At 45.9% G+C, this 18024-nt stretch overlaps 1 protein-coding gene across 2 annotated transcripts in view; it reads left to right on the top strand.

Annotated features, from left to right (window-relative positions):
* LOC119168689 (cytochrome P450 2C23) overlaps nt 1-17297 on the top strand; it is an 81024-nt gene extending 63727 nt beyond the window's left edge. For both annotated transcript variants that reach the window (XM_075865968.1, XM_075865967.1), the window contains exons 9-10: nt 726-916; nt 16986-17297. In XM_075865968.1, coding sequence (XP_075722083.1) covers nt 726-916; nt 16986-17173 — 379 coding nt within the window. In that variant the 3' untranslated portion in view covers nt 17174-17297. The remainder of the gene's footprint in view (nt 1-725; nt 917-16985) is intronic.
* The last annotated feature ends 727 nt before the right edge of the window (nt 17298-18024 follow it).

Here is an 18024-nt window from a genome sequence, read left to right as displayed (position 1 = left end):
GTCTAACATGGATGTGTAATTCGTGAGCACTAGGCAGAAACACAAGCAAACCACGTGGGCGCTTATCGTTCAGAAGAAGCGTGTGCTTCAAAAGCGAGAAAATATTTTTCGCGAAGGTGGTGCAACAGCCATTAAAATGAAATGCCGTGCTTTGCCATGGTTGTTCAGGGCACGTAATTTCAGTACAGTTGAAAAAGAGAAAATAAATACAGGATATGCCAAAATCATAATCAAGATGCCCAATATATATAGATATCCTGTCAGATTCTTTGAACAAAGAAAAAAGGACCATAACACGTTTAAATAAGCATTCCGATGGAACCCAAAGCACACTTCTCCACTTGCACACTTTCGTGCACGCTGATAAAACATGGTAAATATACATGACAGACTGTCAGATACCTTCTTGTTTTCCTGTCATAACTGCTTAGACTCAACCCAAATACCAATAGTCATCAATTTAAAATACTTGCAGTGCCCTAAAGCTATTACGTTCTGTGTTTTTTGGTCTCTTCTTAGAATGAGCCTAGGGGTCTACCTGAAAAATAACTTACAATTTTATATTCTCACCGCTCATTAGATGAGAGGAAATGAACTTACGTACGATAATGCCGAACAGATAAAACCTTCGCGATGAAGCCACGTTAAGAACATACCAACTCAATGCATTTCACTGACTGTTCTCTTTTCAACTACTTCGATTGCACTACTTATACTCATTGCAGAGCCTCTGCAGACACCATCGTCGATGAATTCTTCATTCCTAAAGGCACTGTGATCACGGCGAACTTCTGGGCTGCACACTACGACCCAAAGTTCTGGAACGACCCTGAGAAGTTTGACCCGACTCGTTTCTTGAACGAGGACGAAACCCTTATGGCACGCAAGCCAGAATTCCTCATTCCATTTTCCTACGGTAAGCAACTTTGAATTCACAACTATCTTTTCTCTTTGCTGTAAACAGCCAAATCTCAATTTATGTAGTATAGGTCATCAATTACGCCATATGTACGCCTCGGTGGAGCAGTGGTAATGGTACTCGGATTCCCAACTGAAAGCTGCAAGTTAAGTCCTTGCCGTGGCGATCACATTTCGATGCAGGTGAAAGGCTTCACACGGCGGTACGTTAAGGTCAAGGTCAGTGCACGTAAATAATAACACATAGTCCAAAGTACCGGAGCCCTCGACTATGGGATCTGTCATATTGGTATACTGGTGTTGAGGCTTTAACCACCAGGTATCACACTCTGTAATACAAGGTGCACTTTCTCAGCCCCGCTAAGGCGAGCAGAGATGAACGACCTACTATACGCTTACAAGGTGTGAAGGCGATGCAAGTAGAACTCTAGCAGCCAACTATAAAACACGATGGCTCCAACATTTGCCCCCGGAAAGGGGACAACTTATACACAGCATAACTCTAACGATTGCCTGAAGGACAATTGTCTGTCGCAGTATAATCAGTCGTTCCCAGATATATCGGTGGAACCTGCGATGAATGGTGTTAAGAGTTTTCGCGGATGCAACCTAATCACATCAAAATGCCGGGAAGGTGCTTTGGAACCCTGCCTCTCAAAACAATTATTCTGTTTTTTTTTTGTTGCGATAGTTGTAGCTGAGGAGCGTACTTTGGGTGAGAAGGCATTTTTGTAACAAAACCATCGCAGGTCAGTCAATAGAACCTTCGCTTCGAAATTTCCATGAGCAAGACTAGCAGCTTAAGTGTTTGCTTGGGCGCCTAGGTATGACATACTTGTCAGATCTGGAATCGATGTAAGGGTGCATCCGCAGATGAAAACGTTACGATAATTTATTCAACTACACTAGCAGCATTGGGAGAGCATTCTTACGCTATGCTCAACAGAGGTAGTGAAACAAAACGATGCGCTTCTAAACTTGGCGGCCGGGTTTTGTAGACACCGCTAGTGACGTGAGCCTTGGGTGACGCTGTGGTGGTGCTGCGGTTTATCTGATTGCAGTGCAGCGTGTGATCATGTGCGCCGGGCTGTCTCAAAGCAAGGTGGAGTTTGTGCAGAATCGTGCGTAAATTGTGTCACCTGGAAATTTACATGAAAACAGTGCAAAAACATGGAATTCCAGTGAAAGAAGACAAGAGACGGCAGCGTTGGCTGGCGACCGAATTTAGATTACGAGGCCACGACAACCTGCAAAAGTGCAGGCAATGGGCATTATCCGCTCAATCATTCATGTTTTTTGCTGTAGCCCGTTTCATACACTCGTTGCAGTCATGTGGAAGGAAGACCTAGCCAACAGGTACAGTGAACACTCTTCAACATATACTGATCCACGCCGAGTCATCGGCTGGCTGTCCCACAGCGTTTCTACTAAAGCATTGGCTACTATATAAAGCTCACGGCTGCTGCCTAGCAGCATCAGAAGGGTGCCTAAAAATTCTGGCTGTGAGCAACGCAAAGCAGAGCCACAACGAACGCTGGAAGAGCAGTCTTTTTTGATATTGTGGTAGGCTCTTTGGGTAGTAAAAGTACACATGCTCATACAAGTACACAAGCATCCACTGTGCCATGAATATTCGTAATTTTTTATGAAATACAAGACACTCACTATGTTATTTATACTCTTTTTGCGGAGAACCGTGGAGCGCGCAATGTATTTGTGAGGCGTTATGCCCGTTGGGCTGACACTGCGCTTGATGACGAAAACTAAATATAGGATGGCGTCCTTTGCACGAAGTTGGAATTGTTCAACGAGTCACTGGTTCGGCAGTTTACAATGCGTTGCGCCTTGTTGTAATTTAACTTTTCTACAACGTTATATTACATATTTTAGATGATGATGATGATGTGTGGTGCTTTATGGCGCAAGGGCCAATTGTTCGCTGAACTGCGCAATTTCAGTGACTAGAGATGTGGACAGTGATATGATGCGTGGTGGTAGAGGGGCCTTCAAATTCCTCGCGCTGACGCGGGTAAAACATAACTATTAAAATCATAGCAGTGGCACGATATATATATAGTAAATATGGGTGACAAAAGGTTTTGATAATAAAAGCATATGTAAAAATAGTTGGCACTATCACAAATGCCTCATCAGCGCCCTTGTGTCCAAGGGCCGCGAGACAAGTGCTTTGCAATGTAGCCGCCGCAGCAGCAACCTCTCTTGAGAGGTCACGCTACGCAGTGCCTCGGTATATTGCATGGTAGAAGCGGACATCTCTTAAAAAAGCTGGCAATGATTTATGCGTGAAAAGTGGTTTCCTCCCGACGAACATTGCAGGGTGTGATGATATATGTTGTCGGTAGGGTAATGAAAAATGTTGTCTTCCTAGAGTATCTAATTGTTCACACAGGATTTCAATGTGGAGAACTTTTAGTGCTTCACCACATATGTCACACAAAGGTGGATCACCACCGGACAAAAGATATGAGTGTGTCGTGTTTGTGCGTCCTACCCTGAGCCTCGTCAGTGTTACCTCTGCACGACGTGATTTTGATACTGGTGGCCAATGACCAAGGTGTGGCTTAATAACGTGTAGTTTTTTTGTGTGTGTGTCTAATCCACTCGCTCTGCCGGTAGTCCCTGACCTTTCATTTGAGAGACGGTTTAAGATCAAGAGCCGGGATTCATATGGGTGTAGTGGCGGTGCTTTCGTGAATGGATGAAGCAAGCTGATCCGCCATTACGTTGTCTTGGATCTTACAGTGCCCTGGCTCCCAGCACACTACAGCACAATGTTTGAGCGAGCAAAGTGTGCATAAAATAGCGTAAAGTGAGATGAGTACAGGGTATTTTTTGTTTTTTGAGAGTTTGCAGAGCTATCAGCACACTGAAGGAGTCTGTAGAAATGACTGCTTTTTTGTAGTTGTAATTGTTAGATGTGTTCAGCAGCCACAACTATCGCGTAAGCTTCCGTTGTGAAGATACATATGTCTGGATGTAGAGGGTCAGCATCCGAGAAGGATGGCCCGACATCAGCGTAAGACACAGAAGAGTTAGACTTAGAGACATCTGTAAAGAACTCAAGACGTGTGTATTTGTGTGAAGTTCAAGGAAGTATGTTCGAGTATGGGCAATAGGCGCATGTTTTGTAACTTCTAGGAAAGACACAACGCAGTCTATTGTCTGACACCGCTACGGTGGTGGGTAATCTACAGGAGCCTTTAAACTGTGTTCAAGTGACACACCAGTTTCCTCAGCTAGACCTTTCTGGCAAATTGATTAGAATAGCCTCATCGAAGGCATGTTTTGAAACAGGACGGAGCTCCAGATATCATTAGTAGTGGAGTATGAAGAGTGCTTCTTGTCTGCTTTTACTTTAAGAAAAGATACAAAGGACATGTAAGTTCTCTGCAGATGAAGCGACCATTCATTTCTCTCAACGTAAAGGCTTTTTACGGGGCTGGTGCGAAAAGCACCCAAAAAAGGCGGATGCCCAAATTGTGCGTGGGGTCCAGCATCTTCAAAGCACTTTGGGTCGCAGACTTATAAGCAACGGCTCCATAATCTAAGCCGGTGCGAATGCGGCTTCTAAAAATTTCATGAGACATTGCCTGCCACTACCCCACATAGTACGTGACAACACTTTTAGAATTTTCATGGTTGTACACATTTTGTTTTTAAATACTTGATGTGTGGTATGAAGGTTAGCTTGTGGTCCAAGATTAGGCCAAGAAATTTATGTTCGGCATTTAGACAGACGTTGACCATTCAGTTGAATGTCAGATTCTGAAAGCATGCCTCTCTTTCGGGAGAACAAGACACACGTGCTTTTTTGTGGGTTCAGGCGGAATCCATTTTCTTCTGCCCTATTTCATACCTTATTTAATCCTAGCTGAACCTGCCACTCACACATTGCCAGGTTGCATCACTTGAAGCTAAGCTGGACGTCATAGAAATATGTACAATAGGACATATTGTGGTGGATAGACAGGTGCAAGGAATTCATTTAGATAAAAAAAGTTTACAACTGTGTACACCACCTTGCGGTACTCGCGTGTCTTGAACAAATGTTTGGGAGAGAACACTTCCCACACGGACAAGGAATATCCGATGGGACAAGTAACACTCGATTCTGAAAAGCATTTCACCACGAACACTAAGGTGAAGCAAGTCTCTTAATATGCCAAAACGCCATGTTGTGTCGTAAACCTACTCGATATTGAGGAATACAGAGAGGAAGTATTGTTTGCGGATGAAAGCGCCTCAGATCTCTGCCTTGATGCACACCAGATGGTCGGTAGTGAATCTACTTTGTCGAAATCCACACTGAATCAGTCGAGCACATTGTGTGTTTAAAAGAAATGCAAAAGGTGGCGGTTTATCATCTTTTAGAAAAGTTTAGAAAGGCAGCTTGTAAGTGCATTGGGCCTATAACTCGAAACTGATGAAGGGTTTTTGCCCTCTTTTAAAATGGGAATAATCATAGCCTCTTTCCAAAAAGTAGAGATAGCGCCAGAGAACCAGATAGCATTGTACAAGTGAAGTAGGGTTTCTCGCGTTTCGATTGGTAGGCTTTCAAACATTTTGTACACCACGCGATCATAACCTGGGGCAGAATGACTGCAGGACTTTAGTGAGGTTTGGAGCTCAGCTGAGCTGAAAACTCGTTCCATGCTTTGTGCTTTTGATTCCATGATTTGTGTTCAAGTTTCTGCTTTTCAATTTTTATTTGTACTTTTGGAAGGATTCACTATAGTGTGACGAGCTGGACACTCTTTCGAAGTGTGCGCTGAGAAAGCTTGCTTGATCTTTCGAGCTGTTATCTTGTGCGTTTACGATAGGGAGTAAATGTACTTGTTTTCCTGTTATTCTCCTAATCATGTTCTAGACTTTAGCCTCATGTGTATATGAATTGATGCCTCATATGAAGATGTGCCAACTTTCCTTTCTGGTCTGTCAGCGCGTCCTTCTGCCTTGAACTTTATGTTTTCAAAGTTTTTAAGACTATCTGCTGTCGGAAAGTCTAGAAGCAGCTTCCATGCTTTATTTTGTTCTTTATATGTGCATACCTTCACTCACTGTTCCACCAAGGAAGGTGTCGCCTGGTGAACCGTCCAGTTTGTGGGATACACTTTGTGGCAGCATCAATAAGAAGGGCTGTCAAAATGTCTGCAGCTACATCACTACCTAATTGACATATGTCCGACCAAATTAAGCGAATAGCTCCTCTGATTTTTCTCAGTCCGCTTTGTCTGTCTGCCATCTGGGAGCACGTGGAGTACCTTTTTCTAGTGGTGTACTTAGAATGATCGTAAAGTGGTCAGTTCCGAAAGGATTGTTGATCACTTTCCGTTGAAGCAGGGGTACAAGCGATGGAGACACAATGCTAAGATCTATGTATGAGTAGGTTTTGTTGTCGAGGCTAAGGTATGTGGGATCTTCCCTATTCAACAGACACGCCCCGGAAGAAAAGAGGAACTGTTTGACCAGGCGACCTCGTGCATCGCAGTGAGAGTCGTCCCATAGACCATTAGGTTCATTCAGGTCGCCAAGGACCACATAGAGCTCCGGTAGTTCAGCTATCAGTTACTGGAAGTCGTCGTGTTTTTCGAGACAGTACTATGGAGGTATGTAAAGAGAGCAGATGGTGACAAGTTTGTTCGAAAAAACTACTCAAACAGGGACTGCCTCAAGGGATGTTTGTAGTGGTAAATGTGTACATGATGTGCCCTGATCAACTATAATGGCCGCACTACCAGATGATGGTACTGCGTCATTGCGGTCCTTTCTGAATATAACATAACGACCTAGAAAATTGGTGTTCCTAGAATATATCTGTGTCTCTCGTACACACAGCACTTTTGGTGAATGTTTGTGTAAGACTTCTTGAATATCAACGAGATTCTAAGCAGGTCTCTGGCATTCTATTGTAATCTTTGTGTATTCAATATGAGTGTAGACTAGTGCTGAGTGTAGACTAGTGCTGCGTGTACTAAAGAAGTATTGCGTCAAGTCAAGAGCCCTTGTCAGGCACCGTAATGGTAGTTTTTATTTTATGGTGCACTCCAAAGAGCCGCGCCTGTCCTTCGGCGCCGAAGACACCGTTGGAGTTGCTGTTGTGTCCATTACCTCGGACGAGGTGCTGGATGCCCGCTCGCGGTTCACACGTGCACAAACAGAAGTCTTAGGGCTATCTGTTGAGACACAAGGCCCTGGGGCTTCAGGTACAGAGGCCTGCAAGCCTTTTAGTGGCGGAAGAGCCTGTGCTACTTCCGCTGAGGGGGTGAATGGCACTGCCACTCGTCCACGGTACATGCGGGCACCGCGGATTTTGGTGGATCTGCCTTCTTTCGTGCCATCTCTGCGAACGAAGGACCCTGCATTAGTAGACGCTTGCGTGCCTCCCTAAACAAGATGTTTTCATTTACTTTCAGTGTGAATACATCTTTTTAATGTTTCCATGTAGGGCATGTGCGAGAGTAAGTGGGGTATCCACCATCGCAGTTCGCGCTGTGGGTAGTGGCTTCTTCACATTTGTCTGTAGCGTGTCCGTGCGAACTACACAATGCACAGGTTTGACGGCCGCGCCAGCTCTGAGAACCGTGGCTGAATCGCTGGCACTTAAAACAACGTCGGGGGTGGGGGATGTAGGGTGCAACCTTTAACTTCAAGTAGCCTGTTTCGATATATACCAGAAGAGTGCTTGTGTGAATTGTAACAATGAGGTGCTTTGTCGGGGTTTCTTTGTTGTTACTCCTGATCCTAATTTTCTGTACAAGCGTTCATGCTGTTTGTTCCAGCCCCCAAGGAGCTCACTCTCTGTCAGGTTAATTAGGTCTTGATCTGACACTGCGCCTCGGGAACTGTTTAGGAAACGGTGTGGTATGATAGATACAGCTGTGGTTCCAAAAGAGGTGAGTTTGTCATGTTTTCATACTGGGTCTTCGTTTGGACTTCGAGAAGAAAGTTTCCGCAAGCCACCCGTGTATCCTGATATCCTGGACGAAGGGTACTGGTGAGGCATTTGGAAACGACACACGGAGAGATGGTTTTTGCGCTCTTTTCTTTTGTTTCACAGTGGATCACATGGAAGCGCGGGAAAATTTCTTTTGGCTTTATGAATACATTCAGTGTTGCTTCGGTGCGCCCCTTTTTAAAAGGAGGGCGATCAGACAGTTTAGGAAAATATAAAGAGGCCATGGTGTATATATATTCGACAGCGATTCCAGCCACCCACCATCGAGCCTATTACAGGGACACGGCAGCACAATTATGAAGGCATGACAGTGCCAGCTGTACAAAGCCACCATAACCAAAAAATATATGACCAAGAGAGGGCACATACACAAAATTATTCTTTGCCGCCTGGAAAATGGAAGTAAACAGAGGTGAGCAGATGACAAGAAAGATTGGAAGAGAGAAAAGACGAAGATCAGGGGGGAGAGAGAGACAGGGCAAGGCGACTGCCGATTTGTCCTGGGTGGGTCAACCCAGGGGTGCCGTCTACGTGAAGCCGGGGCCAAAGGGGTGTGTTGCCTCTGCCGGGGGCATTAAAGGTGTAATCCCCCGGCGTCAGCTCAGCCCCCCGGATCTTTTCCCCGGACGCGGCTCAGCCACGCACGGCTAGGCGTGGAAGGAGGTCGAGACCATTTCGTTGGCTCGGGTCCGTGGTTTCGCTCCACACCAAACGCCTGTTTATGCTGACTCTTCTTCGTGGAATACATATGTTAGAGTGGCTCTTTGTCCAATATACTACCTATATATGTTCGCTAAGACCTGTCTATGTTCGGCAAGTCTGCTACGACAATATGCTCGACACTATGTAAGACATAACCACGCTATGCATGCCACTAAGTAAGTAGACGCCTATTAGGCCGTTATTCGTGATTGTGTTAAAAGCGAGCCTACCGCTACACAAGCACAAGATGTTACGTACACTTTGTTTGGATGTAGCTCATGACGTTGAAGATGCAAGGATAGAGCACTTACAATTATTGGGTGCGAAGCATTCAATTACCACTCATTGTCCAATTCACATTTAGTGATACCTGCTTGTTATTTTCATCTTTTTTCAATGGTATATTTCGTAACTTAACAAGAATTTTTTCCAACTATGAGATGAGCTTTCTTAAAGGTATTTTATCCGACGCATATTTGAAGCACTGGCGCACCTTTGTAGTAGCTCTACTACCACGCAAACTTCTTGGCTTTAACATCATTCATTTCTAGCAATTTTCTATGTGGTATTTTTGTTTGTTTCATGCGATAGTGGTTACCGACGCTGAAGGCGACAGACATTTGTGACAACAGCAACAAATGTGGTTATCGCACTAGAGCTCTCGCATTAGGAAACGTAACTGATCCCTCTTTGTAGGACTCAATATAACACCAAAGTGAAGAATTGCATCTTCACAGGGATAGTAACGCTTATTGTGCATCGTTTCACTACATAGGTCAAGGGGTCAATACTGCCATAAGTAATTGCGAAATCACGATAAGAAATACAGGCAGTTCGAAACTTGCAGCGCGCCTCAGACATAAAGCGCGCACGAAATGAACAAACAGAGGACGAGCGCGGACTAAGTGTAATGACGCGCAAAATGAACGCACACGTATTCACAAGACTAGCAGGAACAGCCACAAATATCACTTCTTTATGTGTGAGCAGCGTGCTCCTTTCGCTAACGCTGCCGCAGGCACAAGCGAATTGACCTTTGTGCCCACCCGAATCTCGCGTCTGGTAAGTGCGTGCAAAGGAGACCCGGCTCTTTGAAGGTGGTGATCTAAGAAACACGAGAGGTGACGACCTTTGTGCGCCCAACGCGAGGACGTGGTGCCATCTTACTACTAAACGCGCTGAAGTTACAGAGCTCTGAAGACCGCCAAGCAGTATATCGTGTTCATTAGGGCTTGCCGTCAGCAATCTTGAAACGTGTGCCCTGTGGCCGAGTCATTGGCGCCACACGCTGGGAATCACGAGGTCGGTAGTTCAACGCCCCGCAGCAAAATTTTTCCTTTTTGTTTCAATATTGGCAATTCGTGAGTGTATTGTAAAGGTTACTAAACACACAAAAGCGAAATACACTTTAACACTGCTTTATTCTGGCAGCTGCCACCAGCCTCACTGTTATTAAAACACTTCGTCTTCCTCGTTCTCTGTCCTGGTCAACCCCTCACGCGCCGATCACCCCGTTGTTATGATTCACTACATTCGCCGCCCCCTCTCCTCTGGAGCCTGAGCCAGAAGACGAAGAGGCGCGAATACAGAAATCACGCGGCACATAAAGTTTCAAGTAGCTTGCGTGAGTGGTAAAAACACGGTTTCTGCTTTTAGTGCCCAGTTCGGGAATAACTTCCAGGCGGAACGTGACAGGGCTTAGGGCTTTCACCACGTGAAATGGGCCGGCTTACCGGGAAAACAACTTCTGGCAACGCTGTGAAATACGCTGGGTGCGTCGAAGCAGCACTAGGTCTCCTGGTTTGAAAGGGTTGTGGAAGGCGAGCGGAATTTCGCCTGATGATGCGCTATTGCCAGGTGTGCTCTAAAGCGAGCCTTCCGAAGAAGCTCCAAAGTACTGGTATCATCGAGGCGGTTTAGCGTTGTTGTGCTGGAAGCAAATAAGGACTCTTGCGGAAGCCTTGGCATCCTTCCGTAGACAAGCGTGAATCGTGATTGCTGTGTAATTTCCGGCTGTGGCGTATTGAGGGCGAAGACAGCTGCGGCAGCGTATTCGTCCCAGTTCTTGTGACTGGGACTCACGTATTAGGACAGTATGTCCTTTATGGTTCGATTTGTACGTTCCACCGGACCGCTTGTTTGTGGGTGCTGAGGAGTGTCCGTGGCATGCTGAATTCTATGGTCGTTCAGTAGGTTCCTGAATGCACTGGACGTGAAGGCCATGCCATCATCAGTGATGAGCAAGTGTGGCATGCCGCGTCGAAAAATGGCGCACTCGTTGATGAACGTGAGGACGTGCAAAGCCGAACAGTCAGGAACGACCCTGATTTCAGTCCACTTCATGAGACAGTCCGTGGCAACAATGAGGAACTTGTTGCCGCGCGACGTACATAGGAATGGTCCCATATGATCAAATCCCAAAATCTCAAAATGTGTTTCAGGAAGAGGGACGGGTTGTATGAGGACCAGTTGCGGATTTGCGGCAGCCTTCCGTGCTTGACAGACTGTGCACGACAAAACGTAGCATAAATTTTCACTGCGCATGCGCCGCCACCAAAACCTCTCTTTGATGCGTGCTAGAGTCTTCTGCAGCCCAAGGTGACCGGCAGTCGAAGCGTCATAGCACATGAATAGCATCGATTGTCGCATTGTGGTGGTGATAGTGGTCAGAAGAGGAGATTGGCACCTAGTCTCTGCAGCCTGGTTGGGAGCATGGCGCAGTGCCTTTCGCATGGCTACCGGCACAACAGGCACATACGACACATCCCGATAATTTTATTCTCTGATGACGAAAATTCCCTCTCGGACAGCATACGACGCATAAAGACTTTCGCGACGACACTTAAGAATGCGTACTTCCTACGATAGTCGTTGAGTTATATCGACAATTCGTGCGTCTTGTAGCTGTGTAGCTCGTAAATCAAGCACTGCATACACTGAGGAGACGTCGCTGAAAGCTGTCGGGTGGCGAGAAAGTTAGTGAGCGTCTTGATGACGAGCGCCGCTGCGATTGACAATAGCAAAGTTGTAGTCTTGCAGTTTAAAAGCCCACCTGGCGAACTTTTTTTGCTTAAAGCCAGTGAAGGGCGACCTTGTCGGTAACGACCGTAAAGCTTTTATCATAAACGTACTGACGAAATTTTTCGACTGCCCAAACTACCACCAAGCAGTGAAGTTCAAAGGCGTGGTATCGGCCCCCTCGTTCACTCAGTAACCGGCTAGCATAAGCGACCAGTCTCTCCTGCCCGTCCCCGTTAACTTGCAAGAGAACAGCTCGGAGGCCAAGACCACTGGCATCAATGTTAGAATGGTCGCGGCATTCTCGTCATAGTGCGCTAGCGTCAGTGGTGCTTGAAGGGCAGTCTTGAAGTTGGGGAGGCACCTTCTTGGTCGGGTCCCCATTTCCAGCGAACTTAATTCTTCAGTAGTTCGTTGAGACGTACTGCGCGAGAAACAAAGTCCGGGACAAAGCGTCTGAAATATGAAGCGGAGCACAAGAAACTCTTAAGCTCCTTAGCCGTGGTGGGAGGTAAAACACAGGCAATGGCTTGGAGCTGCCTGGGATCAAGGCTGATGTCTTTGGCGCTTATTACGTGCCCCAAGTAACGTGCTTCCGAAAACCGAAAAAGCTCTTGAAAGGTTTAAGGCAAAGACGAGCGTCTTGGAGAGCACACAAAATCAGTTCAACACGCCTGAGGTGTTTTGAAAATATGGGAGCGTAAACAATTATGCTGTCTTAATATATCCAAGCCATCGACCACTTGAAAGGCCTGAGAACCCGGTTCATTAATCGCCCAAATAAAGCAGGAGAGCTGGAGAGACCAAATGGCAGGCGGTTAAACTGGTGTTCAAGTGTAGGCCATCCGGAGTTATAAAAGTGGTCTTCTCAGCGTAATTCCGGTCTATTTACACCTGCCAATAGCCAGAAAGATGATTCAGCGTAGTGGAAAAGCGGGTACCATGCAGGGGATCAAGGGAATCGTCAAGACGAGGAAGTGGAAACACGTCAGGCTTGGTGACACTATTTAGTCGTCGATAGTCAACAGAGAAACGGATTTTGCCGTCTTTTTTTTCGCAAGAACTACGGGGGACCACCACGGACTTGACAAGCGTGATATGATACAACGCCTAAGCATGTCATCCGCTTGCCTAGCAATTTGTGCGCGTTCAAAGGCAGAGACTCGACGCGGGTGATGCCGAACCCAAACTTCAGAGCCAGTGTCGATTCTGTGCTGAACCGAAGCAGTTTGGCTGAGCTCACTGGGTGACTTTGCCACGCAGTCACGAAGTTTTCGTATAAGGGCTCCAATCTCAGCTTTCTTAGACGCAGTCAAGTTGCGGCCGAACTTCAATTCATTCCAGTCTGAGGGCGATGCAGTTGGTGGCGAAGGTGCTACAGGCTGTACTACTGATACGACAAATGGTGCTTTAAGGTAGGTACAGGTACCTAGGACGGTGCCTGATGGCACGTACAAGACTGTCGGGCAGGTTGAAGAGAAGCTCTGCAAAGAATTTGCTGGAGCAGCGATGGAGGGCCGGCGACATTGCGAATTCGCCTGCAGGCCGGGAACAAACAGTGCTTTCTACAAGAATGTACATGTCACCAAAGGATTTGTCGGGGCTGTAAACAGGAAGGAACGCAGCAGACGACAAGGAGATGGTAACTGAGATCGGCATTATCACAGAATTGAAAAGCAGGGATGGTTTTCCAATTTAAGATTGTTCACGTCTGTTCGTACTCAGGGCCGTATTCGTGCCCATTGTTGGAATGCCGACTTTCGAAGAAAATTTAGTAATCAGACTTTTCATCCTGAGGAAGTTGTCAGCGAGCACGCAGTGCACTTTGTCAAATATTCTGTAAATGACATGACTTAACGGGAAATACGACTGCCTAAATCAAGCTTTACTGCAGGTTTCAACACTTGCTCGAATCAATGTCGGAGCCGTAGATGTCTGTTTAATGGTACAATCAGTGCCGTTAAACTGCAAACTAATGCCAAACGCTGCACACCAATCACTGCCTAAGATTAATAGCACACACAGGTTTGGGACAAGGAAACACCGTCTCACGGTCTTCTCAAGCGCACACACATTCAGGCAGACTTTGCCGAGATTGGGTGGAGTGGCTCCGTCAGCTAGGACAATATGGGGTCTATCGACCTGCTCCGGGCTCCCCGAAAATCTTCAAGACAAGAAACTGATTGTTAAAAACTGAATGCAGTCCCTGTGTCTACTAGTGATTCAACGTGCTGCGGTGGATCTCCAAGCTTCACCGGCAGAGTTGGCATCTCGGTGAAAAGGCCAAGTGAAACACGAAAGGCTTCAGCCATTATGCGGGGTCCTGCCCTCGATGACCTGCATTGTAGTTTCCTGAGAAAGACTGCATAGGAGGAGCTGAGTTTGTCAGTGATTCGGTCACCCGAGGGCAGTTCCGAGCAAAATGCCGAACATAGTGGCAGTGGTAACACCGGAGTACCGCTGTAAGATCATGGAGGCGAGTAGAAACCAAAAGCCGGGTCCGGGATGGTGCGTCCGTGTAGGGTGGCCTCCGGTATGAATCCTCAGCTGCTTGCGAGCGTTCGTGTATCTCCGCCTCAAGAGCGACAGCTAAAGCTGATCGTACGTCAATCGGACGAGCGAGGCGGACGAATCAGTGCACACTTCTGGTGTTGATGGCATCAACAAAGCATTCGCAGCAACAAAGTCCATGGTTGCGGTAGGGCAACCCGACAAGGCCTTCCGGGACAAGCTGTCGACGTGAGCAGCGAGCTCTTAAAGGTCGCAGTGACCTTGCCAGAAGTGTTTCAGTTGTGTGAGGTAGAGATGGAGTAGATCGCTGTTGCTAAATCTGGTTTCCAGTATCGCCTCCAATGGACTAAGCAGATTTTGTAGACGCGCCAACAAAGAAGGACCCCAGAAGCCTTCGCGCACAGTGAAGCACAAAAGACCATTTCTAGGATTCATGACAAACGACGTCTATGAGGTACCCCTCTCTGCAAGAAGACGTTCATTTTTCAAACGGGACGTTGTCTGTATCAGCGACTTGGCAGACACCATAACAATAATTGCCAAAAACTAAGCATCAAAACGGCACCCCATTGGAGCACGTGCAGGTGCACGCCGGAGTTCAGAGACTGCAAAATCTTAGGTGAATAAGCGAGCGTGTACGGTCGACTTATAGCCGAAGCTTTCGCGACGAAACTGAGGGGTGACACAAGTATTAGTGAACCATTCATAACACAAAGCAAAGAAGAGATTTACTATCTCTAATTTGCCTATACACTCTTAGGTGTATTTTCTCGACTAACAGGATTTACACTCAGTGTCGTAACGAGTGGCATAAACGTTCACGTGAATTTCACTTCCTCCCCCACACTTTTTATATTGCATTGAATCAATAAACAGTCATCTGTTAGTCAGCACTCGCCCTGTCCGTTCTTTCTTTGTACTACTTCTAATCTAATTTGCGCTGTTTTTACCTTTTACATTGACCTTTCTCTCGCGACAATTTGGTGAAGTTTGAGATTATCGGCAGAATCTACAATACAGCTTCATATATCAAACAAATGTTCTGCTGACAGACACCTACGCATTCATCCAGACAGATAATTGATTGATATCTGTGGTTCAACGTACCAATAATATCACAGCATTATGCGAGACGCCGTATTGCAGGGCTCCGGAAATTTTTACCACCTGTATTTTATTAACGTGCACCTAAATCTGAGCACACAAACCTACAGCATTTTCACCTCCATCGAAAATGCAGCCGCTGCAGCCGGTAACCGATACAGTGACTTACAGGTCAGCAGCCGAGTACCATGGCAACTATACCGCCGCAGCAGGGCTCATCCAGAGAGCTAATGCACGTTAAAAAGCTTTCAAGTTCCCGTTGCGGTCACATAAACTTCCAATTCAAAAACACACACAGAGCTCACATCCAGTAAGAAGAAAAGCGCAGAGTGCAAGATTTCCCGATTCGTCATCCATCTGGCTGCTCACTCATAAGCAATATGTAGCTCGTCACTTACCTCTATTGAGCAACGGTACGATCAACAGTGCAAGCCTTCAAAGGCAAAATTGTTCGTGTTAGTCCACGATCCCCCGGAGCCATCTACAAGCACGAATGAAACCTCCGAATAACACGCTGAGGAGAATTGAAAATAGCACACGCTGTCTGTAGACCTACAGTCAAGTACTCTACAGTGCAACAACGTAGCTGGCACAACGCTCTGCCAGTGAAGTGTTGGGAAGTGCGCACAGGCATGCTTTTTTGCCTGCAGAAAGATTCATTTCAGAGACATATGGAAGCATAGTAGTGGTTATTTTGTTAACACCAATCCCGAGTTTGGCGTGTCTTGTTTTGGTGCATTCCTTAAACTATTTCATAATCAAAGACAGGCTTCATTAGGAAGACTTCTGCTATCAGTGGATACACTGATTAACCATGTAGCTGGAACATAAGATGCGGATAAAGAGTCGCTTTGTAGTAGTAAGTAACGAACCTTCAAAACACAGCAATTGATAACCCGAACAACTATCAGGGTTGGGTACACGAGCCCCGTTCTTCTTAACGAAACCAAAACCTATATAAAGAACAGCTACTGTTCCAGATAAAGCTCGTGGAACAGCTCTGATCCACATAATCATTTCACCTGTTTTGATTAGATTACGTTAGCTAGTGTTTAAGGTGCAACTTATAAGAAATGAGCTTAACAGTGTCGTGATACAGAATTTAAATCTTTCTTAGGCATTACAACTCGCCGCTTCCTCCTGCATTCAGTTGCGGTTCTACACGTGGAAGGATTTCTAAATAAGATAGATCAGCGCAGATGCTCAAGCGGAAGTGGCCCGTTCTCGTGTGCCACACAGCCGCTTTGCGTCGGAAGCACTGCATGCAAAAGCTATGCAGCACCAACACCGTCAAAAAATGGTTGATTTGAGGGCGTCACTTTTCAGCTGCGTGAGTGCTACAGAGCACGAACCTTAATTGTTGTGCCACAAAACGTGAGCTGGGATCGGTGGATGAAGTTATTTCAACTGAAATATTCAGTTCACGCATTCGTCTCAAACATTTTCAATTGTTTATAGGGCAAGGCCACTGCGGATTTTCCGAAAGTTTGTTATTATGAGATACACAAACGTTAAACAAACGCCCGCAAGCTTAGTAAGCCGGCATGACCTTCTGGCACTCATCTGCTGCCATTTGCTTTTTTTTCATAAATTTATTTGGGACTGAAGCTTTCAGTGTTTATGCAGTGCTTAGATAAACCGGAGCAGCAGTCAGTTCCTAACTGGCCGGAGATAAATATAACTGCTGCATGGTGGGTTCAGGTTCGCTGTGCGGCTAAATATGCTCATCCTATTTTTCCCAAATCGCTTTTCGCAGGAAAACGCAGCTGCCCCGGTGAAGCCTTGGCATCTGTAGAAGTATTCCTTGGTGTAACGTCACTTCTTCAAAGATTCCGTGTCCTACCCGTTGGCGAGGTGCCCTTCGACATTAACTGCCCTTCCATAATTGCTAGTCACGTGCAGCACCTCAAGCTGCGATTCATAGACCGTGACCAAAACCTATAAACGATCAAAATCCCCACGTTCCTTCACGACGATTTTGTGGGAAGTGCTAGTGTAAAGTAGGTGTCACTGAACAATGCTGCAGCTTTACGAACGAATAAAGAAATGTGGAGAGATAATTGGAAATAGGAAGCAGTGTACCTGAAATTGTGATTTTTGGCTATCTTTTGTATTAACAAAATTGTATGGTATTTTGTTGTGTTGTTGATATTGTAACAGAGATATTGCACTTTTGTATTATATTTTGTACTATGTAAGAATGATAAATTGAGAAAGCTGCCATTTTCGCATTTCACAACATCAAATTTCAGCATCTTGACTTTGCAACGCGAAATACTTTTAAAACGCGCTGTCAGCAACCTTTCCACTTGTATGTTATTTCCATTACGGCTTCACCAGCCATTGTTTTGAGGGTTTTTTTTGTTGCTGTTCTCATTTATTCAAATCTAGAAAACAAAAACAACTCCAAAATTGTTTTACGAAAATATCCACAAGATGATGCACGTGGAGGAAGAAAACTTTATTTGTTCACAGTTGAAAGGGCGTGATGCTGGAGGGCACTGAGAAAGCTTACCCAGCATACCGAATTCAGCACACAGGGCTCTACTGCCTTGTAGGCTGAATTCAGTATCTTGTCCTGGAAATTGGGCGCCGAGCTGCACACGCTGCAGCCACCCATTGCTTCTTACTATTCAAAGACTTTGCTGGTGGATATACATGCCCATAGCATGACTGATATATGCAATTTGAGGCAGAAAAAAAATTGATTGATATGTGGGGTTTAACGTCCCAAAACCACTATATGATTATGAGAGACGCCGTAGTGGAGGGCTCCGGAAATTTAGACCACCTGG

This window comes from Rhipicephalus microplus, chromosome 6, assembly GCF_043290135.1.
Source record: "Rhipicephalus microplus isolate Deutch F79 chromosome 6, USDA_Rmic, whole genome shotgun sequence".
Classification (NCBI taxonomy): domain Eukaryota; kingdom Metazoa; phylum Arthropoda; class Arachnida; order Ixodida; family Ixodidae; genus Rhipicephalus; species Rhipicephalus microplus.
Note: the sequence above shows the minus strand (reverse complement) of the source record. Positions and strands in the feature narration are given on the sequence as shown.